Source organism: Mugil cephalus, chromosome 1 (assembly GCF_022458985.1).
Source record: "Mugil cephalus isolate CIBA_MC_2020 chromosome 1, CIBA_Mcephalus_1.1, whole genome shotgun sequence".
Taxonomy (NCBI): Eukaryota; Metazoa; Chordata; class Actinopteri; order Mugiliformes; family Mugilidae; genus Mugil; species Mugil cephalus.
The window spans coordinates 32791085-32812598 of NC_061770.1; the positions used below are offsets into that span (position 1 = coordinate 32791085).

The 21514-nt window shown below is 40.6% G+C and overlaps 2 protein-coding genes across 3 annotated transcripts; one reads left to right on the forward strand and one right to left on the reverse strand.

Moving 5' to 3' along the window:
* The first annotated feature begins 619 nt into the window (after window positions 1–619).
* LOC125014636 (mucin-5AC-like) lies at window positions 620–9307 on the forward strand. Its single transcript, XM_047595886.1, has 4 exons — window positions 620–1154; window positions 2593–2890; window positions 2989–3116; window positions 3913–9307. Exons 1-4 carry the CDS (start codon window positions 827–829, stop codon window positions 5997–5999), a joined length of 2841 nt encoding a protein of 946 aa, XP_047451842.1. The 5' UTR covers window positions 620–826; the 3' UTR covers window positions 6000–9307.
* slc10a7 (solute carrier family 10 member 7) lies at window positions 7082–21506 on the reverse strand. 2 transcript variants are annotated; one of them, XM_047596190.1, is made up of 13 exons: window positions 21291–21506; window positions 19501–19583; window positions 19262–19398; window positions 15041–15116; window positions 14926–14964; window positions 14795–14830; window positions 14184–14267; window positions 13927–14092; window positions 12688–12739; window positions 12426–12499; window positions 11126–11271; window positions 10993–11044; window positions 7082–9772 (listed from the first exon to the last, which is right to left on the reverse strand). In XM_047596190.1, the coding sequence occupies exons 1-12, from the start codon at window positions 21388–21390 to the stop codon at window positions 11024–11026; spliced, it is 1014 nt and encodes a 337-aa protein (XP_047452146.1). In that variant the 5' UTR covers window positions 21391–21506; the 3' UTR covers window positions 7082–9772; window positions 10993–11023. The 2 variants fall into 2 exon arrangements, with proteins under 2 accessions (XP_047452146.1, XP_047452137.1); XM_047596181.1 differs by lacking the exon at window positions 10993–11044.
* Between the last annotated feature and the right edge of the window lie 8 nt (window positions 21507–21514).

Sequence of the window (21514 nt, forward strand, 5' to 3'; positions counted from 1 at the left end):
ATAAAGACGTTCCGGTCAAACTACCTGACGACAGTTATAAATCAATGCGCTGGCTCCAACGCTTTGGTAACCGTGGCAACAGAAACGAAGAACATACAGTTATTTCACAATTTATTTATCACAGCGGCAATACAGTAAGAGATGAGTGATTTTATTGTTAACTTTAACCTATTTGGTGAATTTGATAACTTTGAAGACTTGGGATGCAACAGAAGAGAAAGAGAGACAACGGACCGGAGACGTTAAATAGTCCGCTCAGCCGCTTCTTGTAAAAAACGTACAATTTAAACGGTAAAAAAAATAAATAATAATAATAATAATAATAATAAAAATTAACGTATTAATAATTGACCTGTTTATTTATTTCGTAAGTGACCATGGCATAAGCGGGTACCCACTAATAATCATTTTTGATTTTTTTTTTTTAAATTATAGCTAGTCTAGCTCAGAATCAACACTCACACATTATCCAAATGAAATATAATTAATCATTTCATTTAATTTAGCCCAGATTCCAGCTGCAGCTCTACATGTTCTGGTTCTACGTTGACCGCCCCCCTCCCCCTCTAATCCCTCCACATCCTGGACCCCCTCACACCCCCCGGCCAACCCCCAGACCCCTCTGAAACTCATCCTCAGACTTTCTTTAGGGAACCTGAAGCCTCACAGCTCCGTGTTTCTCTGTAAACTGCTCTATAAAAAGGTAGGGATGCTCAAGAAGAGCTCCTCCGTTCATCCATTCATTCATTCATTTGTAAAGCTAGTTTGGTGACTTAATATCACATCATGGTGATTTTAAACTCTGTCATCTACTTGTATTGTTTTTATGACTTTTACATCTCATTCAGCTCTATATTTTTTATTTTTTTTTTGTCCAATCTTGCTAGATTTGTGTCTCATTTATTTCCAGGTGAACGCTGGGTTTAATTTAATGGAGATGTTGTCCATCCTCCACTGTTGTGGGGCGTGTTATGTGGCTGCGCTCTTGTTCTCGCTGGCTCCGTCCGTCACGTCATTCTCCCGTGGTGCCAACCAGGCCTCCTGTCGGGAAATGGTTCCCGGTCACATCCGGGCACAACCCCAGGACCCTCAGCACGGCTTCGTCACCGTGCGTACGTCCACCTCATCCTACCTGCCTGGACAGTTGGTAACAGGTACTAACTAACTGTCGTTTCACTTTTTCTGGGGATGTCAAACGTAAGGAATGCAAAGTGGTGCATCTAGGATGTATAAAGGATTGTGTTATTGACAAGGACAGATGTTTAACAGATGAGAAGACAAGAAAATGGTTTGAGAAGATTGAGAGGAATTGTTTTTGGAAAAAAAAAAATGGAAGAAATTTATTCATCATTCAATACTTATGATTCATCCTGGTGCTACGATGGACTCCGAACCATGGCCAATCATGTTTTTTCTTACTTAATTGATTTTATTTATTCAAATACTTGTATGTGTTTGTTCTAAGGAAAACCCAATAAACGCTAAAGTATTAAAAACTTAATCTGATCAGATGTGTCGTCTCCACCACAGACTGTATATAAATATGGACAGCACGACAAAACGCCGTATTTATGTCCTGATTAATTAATTTAACATTATGAATGACATTTTTCTGTTGGTAGATGGACATACAGCCTCTATATTTAAAAAAAAATGTTATTTAACGTCAACGATCATTGTTCAGTAACAGCATTATATGTGTCTGCCTGACTAACGTTAGGCATTTAGCTCGCTTTCCAGCCCACAAATGCTAGCAACACAAAATGAACACTAACTACGGGGGATTTGTATTTACTGTGGCCTAATTTGCTACTGTCCTCCATGTTTCCCTACCAGACATTTATTATTATAAGAAGTGTGATGTTGTGTTATGTCCACAACTCTTATTAAAACTGTGTGAAACCAAGGAATAGCAGCTACAAATATTGGGAAAATTGCAGTTAATCTTCAGTTTTCGATGTCATTTTTGCACTTTTGCATTTTTTTCCACCCCGCGGGCCAGATTAGACCCTCTTGCTGCCATATGTTTGACACTTGTGCTCCTAGAGCGTCAAATAACTAAAACGAAACTTATCCAAAATTTTTTTTTAAAAAAGGCCACTTTAACATGCAGAAACACTATATTAACTACCTAACATGAGAGAATCACCCCTGTAATTTAGTATTTTAGTTCGGCAGAAGTCACGCCCAATAATATGGAGGGGGTGGGGCTTATGACCTATACTGCAGCCAGGCACCAGGGGGAGCTCTATTATTACTACTATTAATATAGAGCACTTTGGATTACCGTAAATATGTCACGGTTTAGCTGAGATGTCGGTGTCATTATGGTAATTTCACTTGTGCCTCTCCCGGATGGTTGTAACACTCTTATAACATCCAGTAAATTGGAAATAACTTCCAGATACTGAAAGATATTCTGTAAAAATGGGCTCACAGGACAAAATATGCAAAAAAAAGTCCAAGAAGTACAACTACTTAAGCGCTTTGCGAGTTAAACAGGATGCTGGTGCAGTTTTCTGACTACATTGTTTGTAACGACTTGTTTTGTTTTGTATTGTGTCTTTGTTACCTCCGTCTGTCCACGTCCAGTGACCATTCGAAGCTCTCGGGACTTCATGGGTTTCCTCCTCCAGGCTCGTGGGGCAGAGCATCCCTGGGGCAGGGCAGAAGGTAGTGCTGCCGGGGTCAAGAACAAATCCAGCGGCGGACACAGGCTCAGGGCTACAGGGGGTTCAGGAGGTTCCTGGACCATCACCCCGCCAAGCACCCGCACCCTGCGCTGCCTCTCGGACGATGACACCGTCACGCATTCGGACAAACAGCTGAAGAGGAACCTCTCGTTTGTTTGGAAGGCTCCGGACGTACCAATGGGAGACATACGCTTCTAGTAAGTTCATCAACATGTAGCACATGTCACTTCTTTAACGAGAAATCAGCGCATTTTGTAGTCGACAGTAGATGAATTGTATGTCATCTGTATTTCAGCATCACAGTGGTGCAGTCCTACTTTGTGTATTGGGCAGGGATTGAGTCTGAAGTGGTTCACGATGGCAGTCGTCGTCCTTGGAATAACACCACAGGGGTGGATGAAGATAAAGGGACTCCAACGTCAGGTACGCAAACTCAAAGAGTGCTTGAGGAGGAAAGGGTCGTAAAGTTCACCCCAAGGCTGGAGTATAAATCACACAAGGCACAACATAAACTAAAACTAAAGCTAAAACATTTTTACGCTCTCATGAGGTGGTTTTTCGTATCTATATCGTTATACAAATTTATTGCAAAAGTGCAATGGAAACACTCTTTTTTTGGTATTTCCCCGTCACTGGAGATGATGCAGGGGGTCATGTGACCAGTCCGTCTTCTTCAAGGTGAAGTCTCATTTGACGAGACTTTAAGAGATTTATGGGATATCATAAGATGAGATTTATGAGAGTTGCAGCTCATTTGCAAAACCCCTTTCAATGGAAACACGTGCAAATTCCAAAAATATCACTTTTATTTAATGAAAAACTGTGATGGAAACGCAGCTGGTGTCTGCGTTTCTGTTTTGAAATGATCTTCTGTGGTGTTTTATTTCCTCCATTGTTTGGTTTCTCTTTGTGTGCTCCACCCTCATTAGTTTGCATCGTTCTTCCTTTCTTGTTGTCCTTTGTCAAGTTGGCTGTTGAGTTAAGTTTGTGGAGTTGCCTCCTTTGACTTACTTGCTTGATTATGTTGCCTTTTTTTTGTGTGTGTTAGATTACCCACCTCACAACTCACAGCGCTCTTTGTTCCAGAGTTGGATGTTTTCATTAAAGTTCTTTTGTTTTCCCTTGTGTCCTGCCTCTGGGTGTTACCTCCTTGCTCGCTGTACCACAACAGCTTCCACATAACTGACATAATTTCTTCTCTCAACCCATTGTCTAACAGATCTCACAGCCCACACCAGATCAATCAAAGAAACAATCGGGACATTCAGTCCTGCTTCCACCTTGGGAACTCCAACACGAACAAAAGTCACTCATCCAGACTTGGAAATAAACAGCTCTGTGACTCCGTCGTCCACTCGCTTCATAATTGAGACAAGAAACCCTCATAACATGGACGCCAAGAGCTCTTTTCCGTTATCAGCCTCTTTAGCCTCAGCTCAGTCTAGAGGAATGGATGCTACCACCATCTCAACAAGTCCTCTTTCCTTGTTCTACTCTCTTGTTCCCTTCTTCCCTCTCAAGGATGTTAAGATGTTCAGAAAGGATCCGAGACTGACTACTGATCCCGAAACAAAAGACACAACATTGAATCATAAAACCAGCACAACAGCTACACCTCGGACCGCTCACACCCTCCACAACGTGAGTTTGACAACGTCCACATCACAGCAGAATCCAAGAAGTCCAAAGTTGGAGACCCGGAGTATCCCAGCATCTCAAGTGAGTATGGTCAAAGATGAGCTACAGTCTCGAACGTCTTCACCCAAGCCACTTCTTCGGTTTCAAATGTCTACGTCCAGACTCCAATCCAGCACAAGTCAGTCCTTTCTGCCCTCAGAGGCATCTTCATCCGAGTCCAGAACGTCCTCCCTGTCTGGGACCCTTCAGGCCTTCTTGGCGTCCCACACAACTTCACCAGTTGATCAGGCAAACCCTCCATCCATCCGGCCTCGACATCAGCCTGAAAACATTACCTCTTCTGGACCAAACAGTAGCCAAGAGCAAATGACTCCATCTCACCCTCAGCTACCCTCACTACAGACCAGCCTTCACCAAGCTCTAATAGAACGACTTCAGACCAAAGAGTCTCAATCTGAGAAACCACTCGAATCTACTTCTCCCCAACCATGGTCCCTACGTGGGACTAAACAACCTAAGTCCTTCCCAACTCTTCGACCTCTCACTCCACAATTTGACCCAAGCTTCAGACTTCAAACAAAGATCATGAGCCAAAACTTTGTTCTGGTTCCCTCCACCACTCATCCTCCTTCTGCTACCAACCTCAGTTCTTTCACCTCGACTTTCCAAGACACTAGCACCACTCCTTCTCCTCTTCCTCCTACTCATCCCTCTGGTGGTTCAACCCCGGTCACCATGGGTCCACCAATCATCAGGTCAACACTGTTCATCCCTTCCACTTCCTCCTCCACAAAGATCCAACATAAAACAGCTCCAGCTCTTTCTGCTCTTCCCTCTCCTTCCCCAATTTTAAGTCCTCTTCATTTACCCTCTACTCAGCCTTCCTCTTCTCTCCTGCCACCGTCCACATCTACTATTCCTTCCTCAAGCTCCTCCGAGTCCCAATCCTCGGATCCTTTGTTTTCTGTCATTCCTTTATCAGCTTCTTCTATTTCCTTTCCTTCTTCTCCCGCTTCACCATCTCCTGCATCCTCATCTTCTTTTATTTCGTCTATCATCTCACCGTCTTCCTCCCAGTCCACCACCCCTCACCCAGGACCCTCGCCAGCTCCCCGTCGATCTTTTTACAATCCCTCCACATCCTCTTCTTCCCCTCTACTCTCCCAGAAACTCACTGTAGGTCAGAGGTTGCCAATTCAGAACCTCATTGCATCATCTGACCCAGAGTCCATATTCAACGCCCCGACACCAAGAACAATTGTTCACCGAAACCCCAAACCTCCCCCAACTGACCACGAGTTGAAATCAAATCTTCCAAACAACGATGCAAAACCGAAACGTCCTTTCAATCCTTCTGGACCTCCAGACAAGGAAGGGAAGTACCCAGAAATTATCCCGCGACACAGCGCCTGGGAGCTGGGCATGCTGCTGGGATGCTCGGCAGGGTTGGGCATGGTGCTGGTAGTTGCGGTGAGGTACATGTACCGCCAGGCTTGTGGTAAACGGACCGAGGTGACCCTCAACGACAGGGAGAGAGAGTATGGAAGAGGAGAAAGAGGCCTGATCCAAGTCCAGGAGTGTGGAGATTTGGTCAGAGTCCGAAAAATCAGAGAGAACAGTATTGTGCTTCTGGCAGAGTATGACATCCTGCCATCACCCGGAGACTGAAACACTAAATCATATCTGGAAAAACAGGCATTAGATACAACCAAAGGAACACATATAAAATGCTGTAGTGGTAGTTTGCCTAGTTTGCCCGGTTATTAGATATTTTTGCACAAGTGGCATTTTTGTAGCGTACTGACGACGATGCTGCTCAGTCTGTTGCTGAGTTCCAGAGAAATATATTTTCATAGCTTCTTGCACCTTTGCTTTAGCCAACAAATCTTTGTCTTTGCCCGACAAAATATCTCAAATGGTACCAAAAAACTACCATTTTTTCCCTTTTTACTGTAGCGTCTACATTTTGACAGAAGCGCCAGTAGCAGATTGCGGATTACAAATATAAATGTATTGTTTTGAGTATTGAGTAAAGACGATAGGCAGTTCATGATAAGAGACCGCCCTCTAGTGGAATCACCTGAAAGTGCACAGAGACGCAAGATAGTGGCGAGATAATTGTAGTTGTTGGACTATTTTATAAATGCTCATGGACAAATTTGGGACGAAGAAAAAGTTCTTGGTTCAACTGTTCTGCCTCTTTTATGATCTGCCGTATATAAGATTTAGAGCTACAGGTGTATGATTATTTTTCTGAAAGTCATGATACAAACTGTCATTGAAAGTCACATGAATGTACCAATAAATGCAAGTAAATGTAATTTTCAGTATTATCCACTGTATTTCTATTTCTTCTTATCTCTTGTCGCTTTGTGGGGAGCACTGTTTTTAAAAAGAAAATAATTCCTTTTGGTTTGGTTGGGTTTTTAAAAGCAGCACCAGCCCACTATGGTCTGCTGGCAGGGCCTTTATAGACTCTGTTTATTGGTACTTCATCCAAATGATGTGGCAGACGAGCCATCTGTCCAGAAATGTTGGGTCAGTGAAATTAATGAGCTGACAACACGTTCCATTTGGTCAGAGAACAAATACAAGAACCAAAGGACGAAGCGTTCATCGAGGGTGTTAAAACTCAGCTGAGGTACGCTCTAGTAATAGTTTTTTTTTCTTTCTTGTAGATTTTGGATTTGAAGTGATTGTGGAAAGTCATTCTGGTCACATTAAAGTCACAAAGTGATAAGAAAAAAAAGTTGGTTTCTTACAATTTGTTTAATTAAAAAAAAAAGCACAAGAACAGACCCACACATATCCCAGTCACTATCTTTCTTCCCATCATATAGAACAAGCGGAACAATCACACTGTAAACAGGCAGATTGACTGTAAACTCCACTGATACCATACTACCAAAGATATATATTTTTGCCATATGTATTATTTTCTGTCTATGTATAAAATCACACTCTCGGGTGAAAATATAGGCTTTTGCTTTCTATGTGCACTGAAAACGTTTACCAATGATGCAACAGATACAACTTTGAAAGGTCAGGGTTTCTTCTATCTTGAGCTTGAAAGATGATAAACACTAAACGTCACTTCGAGTCACAAGGTTGTGGCAAAGAAAGGGTATTTAAAATAGGCTGAAGGGTTATGTAACTTAATGAGCTACATTCCTGTAAAACATCAGAGGATTTTCACACAAGCCGTGAGGGTAGACAAAAATCAAACACATGAAACAGAAATATTGAGTATTATCCATGAAAAAAACAAGTCAATATTACGTATCTGTGAGGTGTACCTCTAGGATTACAAGCACAATTCAAGGCCAAATTAGAGTCCATCTGTTCAATGTACTGAGCCCATAACTGAAGTGGTTCAAGTCAAAGTTCTGACCTTAATCCAGTAGAAATGTTGTGGAACGACCTGAAGCATCAGCTGATGAGAGGAAACCACCAACAACCTGGAACTGAAGTTACTGTAGACACTGATCAGCAGTTACCAGAAATATTTAGTTAGAGTAGACTACAACTTCTAGATATTCAGATACTTTAAAACACAAGTATAATATTTCTGTTTCATGTGTATGATTAAGTTCTCTTCCTCTTCTTTCAGGACTTGTGTGAAAAATGTCTAAGGCAAGAGCCTGAACACTAAATATCACTTTCAGTAACACATTTGAGGTGCTCATCAACTGGAATCTCTTAAACACTAGCCCTCAGACACTCAACGGTGTTGACTGACATTTAAATGGAAAGTCCAGGGTTAATCAGAATTGGTATGAAACGCAGGAAGAGAAGTCATGACCCCTTTAAAAAAAAAAAAAAAAAGATCATCCACAGGTGATGACCATTGTGGTTCCCAAAGGGAAAGTTGTACAGTTAACAGTCTCATGTTGTTGTGATGTGCTACAGCTTTGGGTCTGATTGGTTGTGACAAAAATTAAATTATTAAAGTCTTTCCAAAAACATCCAAAGGTCTTTAAACCTCAACTTCTGTAGAATCTAGTATCGTCTGCGTAGAGGTTTATATTTAGATTGTGTTGTGTTTTTCCCCAAAATATTAGAGTTAAAAAATTTTTTTTTTGCTTTGTAACAGTTCAATATTTGACCGGATTATAAACTTCAGCACCGTTATTGGTCCCAGTTAAAAACAGACCATTGTTTAAGGCCAACGTCCTTGAATCCATATAGTTCTCAAATATTTGTATATGATAAATACAGTGTGGATAATTTAGGAAAACAAGGTTATTTAACTACAACAGCCATGATAATACTTTCAAATATATATCTAGGCATTTTAATCAAATTTCCTTCAAAAGCACAGATTTAGCTTTTAACTGACGTGAAATTAACTTAATTTACAGTAAAGTTTTGGCCCGTGTTTTTAAGAAAGTTCCTACAAAGATGAAAGAAAACACAATATAAACTAGCAGCGCAGCTCTGATTGGTTCTGACAACATCTTAACACTGGACTTTTGTCTGGAGAAATATGGTAACAACAAACTACTCACTTAATTTACGTAATTAGAGTATCTGTCTGCATAGAGGTTTATATTTAGATGGTGGATCTTTGAAATCCTTCCAATTTCATACTTTTTTTTTTTCCTGTGCTTTGTAACAGTTCAACAGGTGTCCTGACCATAATTATGAGTTTTCTCATTGGTTCAAGTTAATTTGTTATGCAAATAATGCGAAAATAAAATATCATGCTTGTGAAGTTACACTCCCTACCTTAAAGTTCAAGTCGTACTTCCATCGTTTGGAAAGATTACTCGTTAGCTCCACTGTTCAAAAGTGTCACCACTGCTTCTCGTCAACAAACATAAGCGTTATTTTATAAAGTGTCACAAATCTATATTAAACCTCAGACAATCCAACATATAAACGTAACAAATGTCCACCACTTTCTGGCAGTGACAGAAAAGGCAGAGTAGAAAAAGTTTTGGTAACAAAAAAAAAAAAAACCCTAAAAAAAGGACCTTGTTACCAATGATACAACAAACAGGGTGTCCACTATCTTGGGCCCGACAGATGATCATGTAACACCAAGGATAAGGTGATCCAACATATACTACACATAAACGGGCAGTGACAGCTAGCGGAAAGACAGAGTAGAAAAGGTTTTGGTAACAAAAAAAAAAAAAAAAAAAAAGAGGATGGTCCCCAGTAACTTCACCCCTCGTTTTGTAGGAAATCTTTAGTGTATTTCCATATAAAAATAAAAGCTTCTTTAAATATAAAACCTACATTTGATGGAAAGAAGAGTTCCTTCCAGTCCGCCGTGCTGAGGTCTTTGTTGATTGGTTGTAATAAGGCACGTATGAATACTGTATCCCTCCGCCACAGACATACAGACAGATAGATAGATAAATGGCTTCGTCTCCATCGAAAGCTTTAACTAGATCCTCTCGTCAGACGGGCTGGAGATTTGACAGCTTCACCGCCTGAATGAGGAAAAAAAAAAAACAAGAAGAGATGCAGAAAGTGAAATGAGTGAAAAGAATATTCACCTTTCATTCTGGTGAGTGATCGTCCATCACCAGCACGAGAAGCTTCGGACTCAGAGTCGGTATCGAGATCATTTGCAGATAATTAAAGCTGCAGTAATTAACAAATATAACCAACAGTAATTAACAGACATGCTACTATCAGCCATTCAACGTCACTGCTGCTGAATCAAAGAGCAGCAGTGAGTCCAGCAGCCTGTTTCCCCGACAGCAGAGGGCGCTGACGCACTTTTTGAGAGAGAATTTTAATTTTCACCCGGATCTGTGTTTTAATAAACAACAAAAAAAAATTTAAAATAGAACTGGGAAATAACTTAAAATTATATCATTATTAATTTTAACCCATAAATATATGATGGATAAGGTTTTTTTAGGAATTATTATTTAAGTCAATATTTAAATTACCATGTCGAAATAATAAATTAAAAAAATAAATGATAAATTCCATGGTTTACAGAATTTTGTTTTTTAAAATAATAATAATAGTAATAATTTTATCAAACCAAATGAAGTTTGTTGTTTTTTTATGTATAAACACAAATATTTCTGAAATAAAACTCAAAGTTTAGTTAAGACAGTGACTTAAGATTCAAACTAAGACAAAGTTATAAATTATTTAATTTACTCATTTAATAAAACATAATTTTGATATAAAAAGACAAAAGTTAATATTAAGATTTCAACGAGACAAGTTTCTATTCTTATCAAATCTGTAAAATTCACATATTTATTTTTTTTTTACATTTGATTTTAATGCTAAATGTTTACACCACTCATTAATTTGTCTACTGTAAAGATTTAATTTACGAATTTAATAAAATATAATTTTGATATGAATAAGACAAAACGAAATATTAAGATTTCATTAAGTTTCTGTTCTTATATCTTTAAAAAAATGTATGTATATTTAGCTTTTTACAATTGATTTAAATTAAAAATGCTTCCACCACTTATAAATTCGTCTAACTTATTTTAATATTAATATTAAACACTAAGAGTTTATGATAATGAATGAACATGAGTCTGCTGGACACACCGACACGGGATCACATGATTAGTGATTATTAAAAATAAAAGGATTCGTTACAGAAAAAACCCTTTTCATTAAATTACATGAGATGATTTAAATCCGGTTTGTCCGTCTGTTCTCTACTCACTCGGTGCAGACAGAGGTGTTGGAATGTGGCCCTATCTCAACAAGAGACTAGACTGTAGGAGACAAGGTGAAGAGGTTACAGGTTAGTGTTGGGATGCAGCTCAACGCTACCGACCAACGGCTGGAGGACGTACCTTCTGCCGACTGGTCATCCAGCCCTGGATGGTCGGCACGAGGACGGAGCCCAGGAGGATCTGAGCCGGGTGGTAGATCAACAGAGGCACCGAGATCAGGGACAGGTGTTCGTAGCCTTCAAACACGATCTTCAGCATGGGGATACCTGGAGAAGACACGGGCGGAGGCGACGAAAATCATACAAACGTTATTTAGCATGTAAAAAATATATTAAAAAAACATGTAAATAAACCAGATTAAAGCCACAGAGGCTCTTTTTGGCCCCTGAACCCTCTGAGATTTTTCTCATCGACTCCAGTAAACTTTTCTCTTAACACTCTCTAGCTTCCTGTCTTTCTAGCATCCTAGCTAATAGTAGCTCTCTCTAGCTTCCTAGCCTGCCAGCTAATCTCTTCCTAGTTTTCTAGCATCTCAACTAACACTAGCTCTTGCTAGCTCCCTGGTAGCTCTTCATAGATGCCTAAGTCCCACCTAATAGTAGCTCTTCCAAGCTAATAATAGCTATTTGCAGCCTCCCAGCTAATTTCTTCCTATCTTTCTAGCATCCTAGCTAAAAGTAGCTCTCTCTAGCTTCCTGTCTTTCTAGCATCCTAGCTAAAAGTAGCTCTCTCTAGCTTCCTGTCTTTCTAGCATCCCAGCTAATAGTAGCTCTCTCTAGCTTCCTAGCCTGCCAGCTTATAGTAGCTCCTCCTAGCCTGCCAGCTAATCTCTTCCTAGTTTTCTAGCATCTCAACTAACACTAGCTCTTGCTAGCTCCCTAATTCCTAGTAGATCTTCATAGATGCCTAAGTCCCACCTAATAGTAGCTCTTCCAAGCTAATAATAGCTATTTGCAGCCTCCCAGCTAATTTCTTCCTATCTTTCTAGCATCCCAGCTAACAGTAGCTCTCTCTAGCTTCCTCCCAGCTAATATTAGCTCTTTGTAGCCTCCCACCTAGTTTTTTCTTATCTTTCTAGCATCCCAGCTAACAGTAGCGCTCTCTAGCCTCCTAGCCATCAGTAGCTCCTCCTAGCCTCCCACCTAGTTTTTTCTTATCTTTCTAGCATCCCAGCTAACAGTAGCGCTCTCTAACTTCCTAGTAGCTCTTCATAGATGCCCAAGTCCCACCTAACAGTAGCTCTTCCAAGCTAACAGTAGCTATTCGCAGCCTCCCAGCTAATTTCTTCCTATCTGTCTAGCCTCCCAGCTAACAGTATCTCTGAGGAGTTTCCATTCTATTCTGTGTATGTTTAATCTGGATCCTGAGAAACGCACAAGTTTTACTAATCGTTTACATATAAATTCAGATCATTCATTACCCAGAGTGAGAGACTTGTGCGTGGAGCAGAACATGATGGCGACGGTGTCCGCAGGACTGAATCCCGATCCCGACCTGAAGACACAAACAAGACGTTAACGGGATGAAAACGGCCTAAAACGCACAAGCACCGCAACAGAAAAGAGGGAGGTCAAAGGATTTCTGATTGCTTGTGTTTTGCTTGTGTATAGTTCATGGCGAACATTGACAATGGACGTTCAACTGGATTTTTACTCCACACGCGTCAACAGAGACCGACTCACCGGGTGGAAAAGGCAAACGTCAGCAGCATGAAGCTGAGCTGGATGGAGAAAACTGCAAAAGCACAACACAAAGAGACCGTTAGTGACGCGATTCCCATCATCGCTTTCACACTCAACCTTCTCTCGTCTTAAAGTGACTCACAGATCAGGAAAAAGGCGTTTACAGAAAAAACACTTCTTAACAACTCAATGAGAAAGTGGTGTTTCTTGAAACAAAAAGCATTTAATAAAATCAACTGGGCTTGTAGAGTTTTAGAGAAGACGTTTCATCTGAGCAGCTTCTCCAGTTCTATGGGAAGTTTGAGGTTTAAATAGTAAACTATGAAATCCATCAGAAACTTGCTGGACTTGTTTCCGTTCTTCCCTCCGGTTCCTTAGAACGGGAGAAGATGATAAAACAGCTTCTCTAAGCCCAGTTGCTTTTTAAATGCTTTTTGTACATGTGTCTTCAAATGTCTAGCTTTTTCTCCAAGGTAAACTTCTGTACAGATCAGTCTAAGGGTCAAACATGAATAAAAAAAACTTATGGTTGAGAATAAAACTAAAGAAATAAGTCAAAATTATGAGACTCGGGCCACCGCTATTTATTTATTTACCGGAACAGTGGCAGTTTTCGTCTTACGCCCTTTTCACATGGGATTAGTTTTATCTGAGGACGTCCTGTCATTCACATAATATTCACACATTATAAACAAACTCCGTGTTTTACTCAAATCTGAGGTCACTCGTTATGGCTCTACTACTTCCCACCTCACTCCACAGCATGAATCAGAGACATCATGAGTTTGTGCCATAACAACTGTCCAAACTTTAAATTATAGCACTTCCTTCATGATTATTAAGAGAAAAAAAAAGCCACAAATGAAACCAAATTCTCGAAAAAGTAAAAACTCAGAGATGTCGATTTACACTGGATCAGTTTTTATCAGACAACCTATGAGTTAGTAGAATTATGGTACATTATTTGTGGTGTAATTTTTACTTTACAAATTATGGACATGTTCGATCTGCACAGGATTATGATCAGAGACGACCTCTGACATTATTAGAAATGACCAGAAGTCCCCAGATAAAACTAGTCGTTTGCGAATAGGACTTTAGTCTCTTCATGGTCCTGATACTGAGACCTACAGTGTGTTGATGATTTCCATGTTACTAAAACCAGTTCTGAAGTCTAGTTTCACCCCTTCATCTAATGATGATTTTTTAGTTTTTTTTTGTTTTTTTGCCGGTACTGACTGATGAGTACGACCAGGAGCAGGCTGGTGGGGTCCAGCTCGATGTTGGGGTTACTGAAGGTGTCGCAGAAGGTGGTGTAGATGATCATGAGGAGGACGGCGCTGCTGATGGCGCCGAACGGCAGCTTCCGCCGCTCCAGAAACTCCCTGAGGAAACGACGACACACCTGCAGGCGCAGACGCAAACGACGGCAACAGATCATCAGCACGGCGGCGTAAAAAACAGAACGTAAATAAACGACCGTCCACGCTTCTTACCTGACCCACGATCAGAGGCACCACCACGGTCATGAAGAGCTGAGAGAAGATGGAGGAGAAGGGAACGGAGGATGAAGAGCCGAGCTACCGGAGGAGGAGGAGGAGGAGACAAAATAAAAAGTTATTATAAGTTGTCACATTAAAGGGGAAATGAAACGTACATGTGTTGGTTAGAGATGTGTATGGGCTAAAATATAAATCCTGTTCTCGTGATAAAAACCTTGATAAAAATATTCTAATTCCATTTTAACGTTTTTGACTCAATCTGTTGTAAATACAAACTGACTTATCTTACGTTCCAGGAGAGAAACCTGCCCGGCAACCCAAACAAAATACATCAAGTCATCAGCAAAACTGCTAAGGCCGTTTTATTTTCTCCTTATGCACAAACACTTGAAGAGTGTTACATGGTGTTGATAAGAGCAGAACTACATTGATAATAAGTGGTTTACTTGACTGAGTCTGGAATCTCATTAACGTTCGTGGTCTCTTCTGCTGCGTCCAATATTAAAGGATGAATATCGACCAAGACTTGACTGGGACACGGTGCCATAGTTCACATTACTGTGTATCTAAGAGTATAAAAACTTTAATAAATAGGTCTGACTTACAAACAGCAGCAGCAGAACTGGAGTCACTATGATTCCCTGCAGGAAAGAAAGACACAGTTATAACGGACTTTAACACTTTAAATAACGTGTTAAATCACAGCTCCGTTAAAAGTCTAAAATAAACATCTCACCAAGAAGCTTCCGAACGCAGAGTTGAAGATGGCGGCCGCCTGCACACATTTACACACAGACAGTCAGACGACACGACAGGCTAATGAAATGCTAACGTATGAGTGTGCGAGTTACCTCGTTGCCTCCGACAGCCTTGGTGAGGATGACGGCGGAGGAGACCGGAGGGGGCATGCAACTCACAGTCTGCAACCTAGGCAACCAAGACAACAACGCGAGAAGTTTAGTCGCAGAGCAAAGACAAAACGTGATTTGAAAAAATACATAATATTTTTTATTTAAACTTTATGTTGTGTATGTGTGCACAACTAACAACAACAACACGTCACGTCCAAACAAACTCGGGATTCTGTAATTTCCTTAGAGCAGCAATGTTTCTGGTTGCCTAAGTTCTAGTTGCCTAATTGCTTGTTTCTGGTCGCCAAGATTGTGGTTGCCTAGTTCATTGTTTCTGGTTGCCCAAAGTTCTGGTTGCCTAGTTCATTGTTTCTGGTTGTCTAGTTCATTGTTTCTGGTTGCTTAAGGTCTGGTTGCCTAGTTCATTGTTTCTGGTTGTCTAGTTCATTGTTTCTGGTTGCTTAAGGTCTGGTTGCCTAGTTCATTGTTTCCGGTTGCCTAAGGTCTGGTTGCCTAGTTCATTGTTTCTGGTTGCCTAGTTCATTGTTTCTGGTTGCTTAAGGTCTGGTTGCCTAGTTCATTGTTTCTGGTTGCCTAGCTCATAGTTTCTGGTTGCCTAGTTCATTGTTTCTGGTTGCTTAAGGTCTGGTTGCCTAGTTCATTGTTTCTGGTTGTCTAGTTCATTGTTTCTGGTTGCTTAAGGTCTGGTTGCCTAGTTCATTGTTTCCGGTTGCCTAAGGTCTGGTTGCCTAGTTCATTGTTTCTGGTTGCCTAGTTCATTGTTTCCGGTTGCCTAAGGTCTGGTTGCCTAGTTCATTGTTTCTGGTTGCCTAGTTCATTGTTTCTGGTTGCTTAAGTCTGGTTGCCTAGTTCATTGTTTCTGGTTGCCTAGCTCATAGTTTCTGGTTGCCTAGTTCATTGTTTCTGGTTGTCTAGTTCATTGTTTCTGGTTGCCTAAGGTCTAGTTGCTTAGTTCATTGTTTCTGGTTGCCCAAAGTTCTGGTTGCCTAGTTCATTGTTTCTGGTTGCCCAAAGTTCTGGTTGCTTAGTTCATCGTTTCTGGTTGTCTAGTTCATTGTTTCTGGTTGCCTAAGGTCTGGTTGCCTAGTTCATTGTTTCTGGTTGTCTAGTTCATTGTTTCCGGTTGCCTAAGGTCTGGTTGCCTAGTTCATTGTTTCTGGTTGCCTAGTTCATTGTTTCTGGTTGCTTAAGGTCTGGTTGCCTAGTTCATTGTTTCTGGTTGCCTAGCTCATAGTTTCTGGTTGCCTAGTTCATTGTTTCTGGTTGTCTAGTTCATTGTTTCTGGTTGCCTAAGGTCTAGTTGCTTAGTTCATTGTTTCTGGTTGCCCAAAGTTCTGGTTGCCTAGTTCATTGTTTCTGGTTGCCTAAGGTCTAGTTGCCTAGTTCATTGTTTCTGGTTGCCCAAAGTTCTGGTTGCTTAGTTCATCGTTTCTGGTTGTCTAGTTCATTGTTTCTGGTTGCCTAAGTTCTAGTTGCCTAGTTCATTGTTTCTGGTTGCCTAAGTTCTAGTTGCCTAGTTCATTGTTTCTGGTTGCCTAAGTTCTAGTTGCCTAGTTCATTGTTTCTGGTTGCCCAAAGCTCTGGTTGCCTAGTTCATTGTTTCTGGTTGCCCAAAGTTCTGGTTGCTTAGTTCATCGTTTCTGGTTGCCCAAAGGTCTGGTTGCCTAGTTCGTTATTTCAGGTTGCTCATATACTTCTTTGCTTAGGTGGTCTCTGGTTGCCAAGGCCGTTGTTGCCTCGGTGCTTCCTTCACTACCCTCAGTGATGCCAACGCTCTCATCCTGCTCCACTCTGGTCAGTTTGGTCGTAGGAACCAAAGTCTTGAACCTTGAAACTTGCGTCTCAAAGTGTTTTTGTTTTCTCTTATCATTGCTACAACTCTGTGAACTTCATGTGTTGTGTGGGCGTCCTTTTAGTGGGATTATTATTAATTTAATAATAATAATTTTCCTGGTCTTGCACCAAGAAAGAGTCAACAGCTTCACTGGTGCAAAGACACTGTGTCTATATTTGCAGTCGTTTATGTTAAGCTACGTTAGCTTGGAAACTTTCTCTTTCACAGAAACTCAGGTTTTCAGGCAAACATGCTCCCGCTGATCGGCGCCTCGAAGGATTTTTTTCTCCTATAGTCGTTATAACTCAGTGAATTTCATCTGTTCTTGGTTGGACAGATTGTGGGAATCCCCTCAGTTTCTAACTCGGCCTAAAACTTCCCAGCAACGAGTCTCAGTTTAGGAGAGACATTCTCTTCCCACGTGAATGCGTCGCTAAATAAACTCCAAACAATGAATGGACAGAAACTCTGATCTTAGTGAGGAGGTGTGGTTGACCCTGTTCCTACGTATGAGTCGACGTGTCAAAAGGTGCGATTGGTTGATCCTACAAGCTGGATAAAAATACACCTTTCCCACTGATGATAACGGACTTAGAACAGACAATCATACTCAATCACAGAATCTAAATGAATACTTTACATAAACAGAATTTTGAATTAATTCCCTGTAAGTCGTTCAGTGTTTGGAGCTTATCTCTCCTGTGTCTTCTAGCCTCTTAAAAGTCGTCCAGATCTCATCTCAGGATCTCTCTGAAGACTCTTCAGAAATACTTCTTACCTACTCTTAACTTTCAGGGACGACGTCTTAGAAAACGTCACAATTCGAAGAATTTTCTCAGAATTTGGCCTCAAGAAGCAACTCTTTGAAGAATATTTAGGAATTCGACCCCAGGAGCTTACTCGTCTTGGAGCGAAGACTTTAGGGTCATCGCCAAGAAGTTTAGATGAATTCAACGTCTCAAAGAGACACTGTGTGCTTGTGCTTTTACTAACTTTACAACAAAAGTTCTGAGTTTGGTCCCAACTGTTGGTACCCAGCTGGTTTTTGGACGACTGAATGCACCTTTAATCGTCACAAACGTTAAACTGATCCTAATCCGCGGCCTCGGCTGAGCCTGGTCCAACCCATGTAGCCTCATATTAAACCATGAATGTGGGTCTTTGTTGGTTGGTCCAAGCCTCAGGCTGACAACCTGCACAAATTATGTGGCCAAAAAACTACATACATCTGGGGCCCAGAGTATAATCGGCCATTTTTTTTTACTCCTTTTGGTTTTATCTTTATATTAAATCTTAAAAACTCTTCACCTTGTTTGGTTTCATTCTTTTCAGCTCAACCTCACGTGTGAATTCGCAGTTATTTTGTTTCATTTTGATGAACTCTATTAACACATTGGACCTAAAACCACATTAAAACCATCAAATCCCAGTAGGAAAAAGTTACATTTTTCACTGTGAAAACCACAAACTTTGTTTAACAAACCATTTTTATAACTTAGAATGTAAATCTAAACTGTAACCGTCAAAAACTTAGGAACAAAGTACAACTATTTATAACCATTTCTTAAACTATCAGTAATAATATCTAAAAAGTCCCAAATTTCTGGCATAGACTGAACACTCCCACAACTTTTCCCTTTTCCTTATCAACCCCTGGTTGATGGATTCATTCGTCCACCAATAGGTGCGAGGATGTCATGTTTTTTTTATTTCTTTCTATCATTTGTAGCAGGTTAGCTCTCTCCTCTTGCTAGCGTCTTTCTCCGAGCACCGAACACAACGACAATATTCAGGAAAATGAAAGTTATTTAGAATAAATCTAGTTTTACTTGGTCTATCAACACTATTTAAAAAAAACCCCTATAGATGAAAGTTAGGACATTGTACTAAAGTTGAACAAATATTACCTAATATTACAAATACTGTTGTGGCTCTGCTACTTCCCGTCTCACTGTGGTACACAGAGGCAGCTTTAATTACTTTTTCAAATTATAATGGGTGATAAAAATACTATTTATCAGCTCCACCTTTACAAATGAACACATTAAACTGTTGAATTGTTGATGATTTCACTGTAAATGGACGAAAAAGTTCAGAGACATCTCAACTTCAAGCTCTAACGTCCGTCCAAACTTCCGATTACAGCACATCCTTCACGATTATTAAGAGACTAGAAAAAAAGCTGCAAATCAAAAAGTAAAAAACTCACTCACTTGAATCACAGAGACGTCGATTCGCACTGGATTTAGTTTTATCAGAGGAGCTGTGTGTGTTACGAATATCACGGTTCCCCAGGTGAAACTAATCCCGTGGGAATAGACACTGAAACCTGATGATAAATGATAAATAAGTGATGGAGCGTTCACCCTCTGAGCAGCCACCGGTCGATGGCCGTCAGCGCCAGCACCCGGAGCAGCAGCCAGACGGCGAGCGGGAAGAAGACCAGCGTGAAGGACTGGACGAACAGGTGGAGGCGGACGTGAAGCAGCGCGCTGGTCAGCTCCTGCACACAGCAAACACACACATATATATATATATTTAACAGACCCGACAGACCGGCTGCACCTGAACGCATCGCCTCTTTTCCCGTCCGTCGGGACCTCACCTCCGTCTTTAGCGACAGGCCGCTGTTGAAGAAGATGAGCGACACGGCGACGTACGCGACGGTGACCTCCGGCTTCAACGGGCCTAGAGAGAGAGAGGGGGCGGGGAAAGGGAGGGCTGTTACCACGGCAACGCTCCGATGATTAAAGAAAATACATAAATAAACCTGAAACGCTAAAAGACGTCATCACCCTTCTACGATTTATTAATATTTGCTTGTTTTTTTTGGGTTTTTTTCAAAAATAATCCAATTTAAGAGAAACAGACACAAAACACAATTTCTGACAAAATAAAAAAATAAATAAAACGTAAACAAACAGAAAAACTGTCATGAAATAATTAGCAACAACGGAAACTATTCAGTATCTATGTGACACTAATTTTTTATAATGGTCAAGAGGAAATTGTTAAATGGAGTTTGGATGCTGGCGTTTACGAGGGGCACCTGAAGGCAGCACGCCAGCACACAGACAGACAGTAGCAGGAGTTTTTATCTAATCTCCAGGATTAAAATGTGGTTTTACTGCTGCCACTTATCAGTTCAGGTCATGACTGAGCTTTGTCCAGACATTTATCAGGGTGATAAACTCATTTTATCTTAAAGTTTCCCTTTTTCAGTTCGACAGACTGTAACGATCCACAAGGGAAAAGACTTGGTCACAGTAAAAGCTGCACATAAAAGAAATATGAAAATATGAAATAAAACAACAATAAAACATAAGTAATATCTTGTAAAATAAAAAAGAAAACACGCACAAGAATTAGCACATGAACAAATGTACCAGAAATAGAGACATTAGAATATATTTGGGAATAATAGTCACAGGGAAATAAATTCAAATAATAATAATAAAAAAAGGTTAAATTATGAGAGCAGATATAATCATATGCTCGTGCCCGCCCCCCCGGGAGCGCGCAGTGTTGACATTGCTGCTAAAAGCAACGTGTCACTACACTCAGGTATAGACCAACACACAAGGAGCCTCTGTGAGGGGTCTGCTCTCAGTGCGCATGCCCGTACGCCAAATTCCATTTAAAAAAGTCTTAAATTTAAAAGTATTCACACCTTTACACGTAAACTCACTAATTATGTCATTCTTTTATATGTTAAAATAATCGGCAAGAGTCACACTTTCTTACGGCGTGCGTTATATCCACGCAATGATACGTATTTAAGTGGAAAATCAACATATTATGGCCTTGAGCGAAACTCTATATGAAAAATCCATAAATTTGCATCTAATTACACTTTCACGCCTAAACTCACTAATTATATCAGGCATTTATGTATTAACATAATTTGTAAGAGTAGCACTTTCCTTCGGCATTTGTTTTACACACGCAATGATGCGTATTTAAGTGGAAAAGTCAACATTTTATGTCAATTTAGTTCAATTCAAGCAGTTAAAATGCAAATTGAGCCAACAGGCGAAACTCCATTTACAAAAGCCTTAAATTTAGAACTAAATGAACTTTTACACCTAAAGTCGCTAAGTCTATCATTCATTTATATATTAACACAATCGGTAAAACTCACACTTTCCTTCGGCATATGTTATATACACGCAATGATACGTATTTAAGCGGGAATTCAACATTTTTTGTCAGTTTTTATCCCCTTGAACAGTAAAACAAAGTGTAAATTGGCTATTAAATAAATGTAAAACAGTAGCTGGGGCATGAAACACTTTGCGGATTTTTAAAGTCGCTGATAATGATTAGTTTTGTGTGTAACGTGTTTCCCTGACAGGTCGAGCGTAGAGACAAAAGTTGTGTAGAAGTCAGACCCACCTCCTCTGACTCCGACGCTCGGATGCAGTTTGGCCGATAAGATGACCAGGACGATGCCGATGATGAACCACTCCTTCCGCGCCCTCGCCAGGAGGCCCATGGTTCAGCTCCCGGGGTTCGCCGGGTCACTCCGCCGGCCCCACGGTCACGGCAGCCGGGAAGAAGTTTCGCCAACTCCGTTCCTGTCGCTGGATTTTCTGTCAGAAAACACACAAGCAGAACAA

What these genes read in the sequence shown, in the direction of transcription:
- LOC125014636 (XM_047595886.1), top strand. Translation starts at nt 827, where the DNA reads ATGACTTTTACATCTCATTCAGCTCTATATTTTTTATTTTTTTTTTGT. An exon ending in GCCTGGACAGTTGGTAACAG is followed by an intron (nt 1,155 to 2,592) that starts GTACTAACTAAC and finishes GTCCACGTCCAG; the next exon opens with TGACCATTCGAAGCTCTCGG. An exon ending in TAAAGGGACTCCAACGTCAG is followed by an intron (nt 3,117 to 3,912) that starts GTACGCAAACTC and finishes ATTGTCTAACAG; the next exon opens with ATCTCACAGCCCACACCAGA.
- slc10a7 (XM_047596181.1), bottom strand. Translation starts at nt 21,390, where the DNA reads ATGGGCCTCCTGGCGAGGGCGCGGAAGGAGTGGTTCATCATCGGCATC. An exon ending in CAGTTCTGCTGCTGCTGTTT is followed by an intron (nt 14,268 to 14,794) that starts GTAAGTCAGACC and finishes CTCCTCCGGTAG; the next exon opens with CTCGGCTCTTCATCCTCCGT. An exon ending in GCACAAGTCTCTCACTCTGG is followed by an intron (nt 11,272 to 12,425) that starts GTAATGAATGAT and finishes TGTCTTCTCCAG; the next exon opens with GTATCCCCATGCTGAAGATC.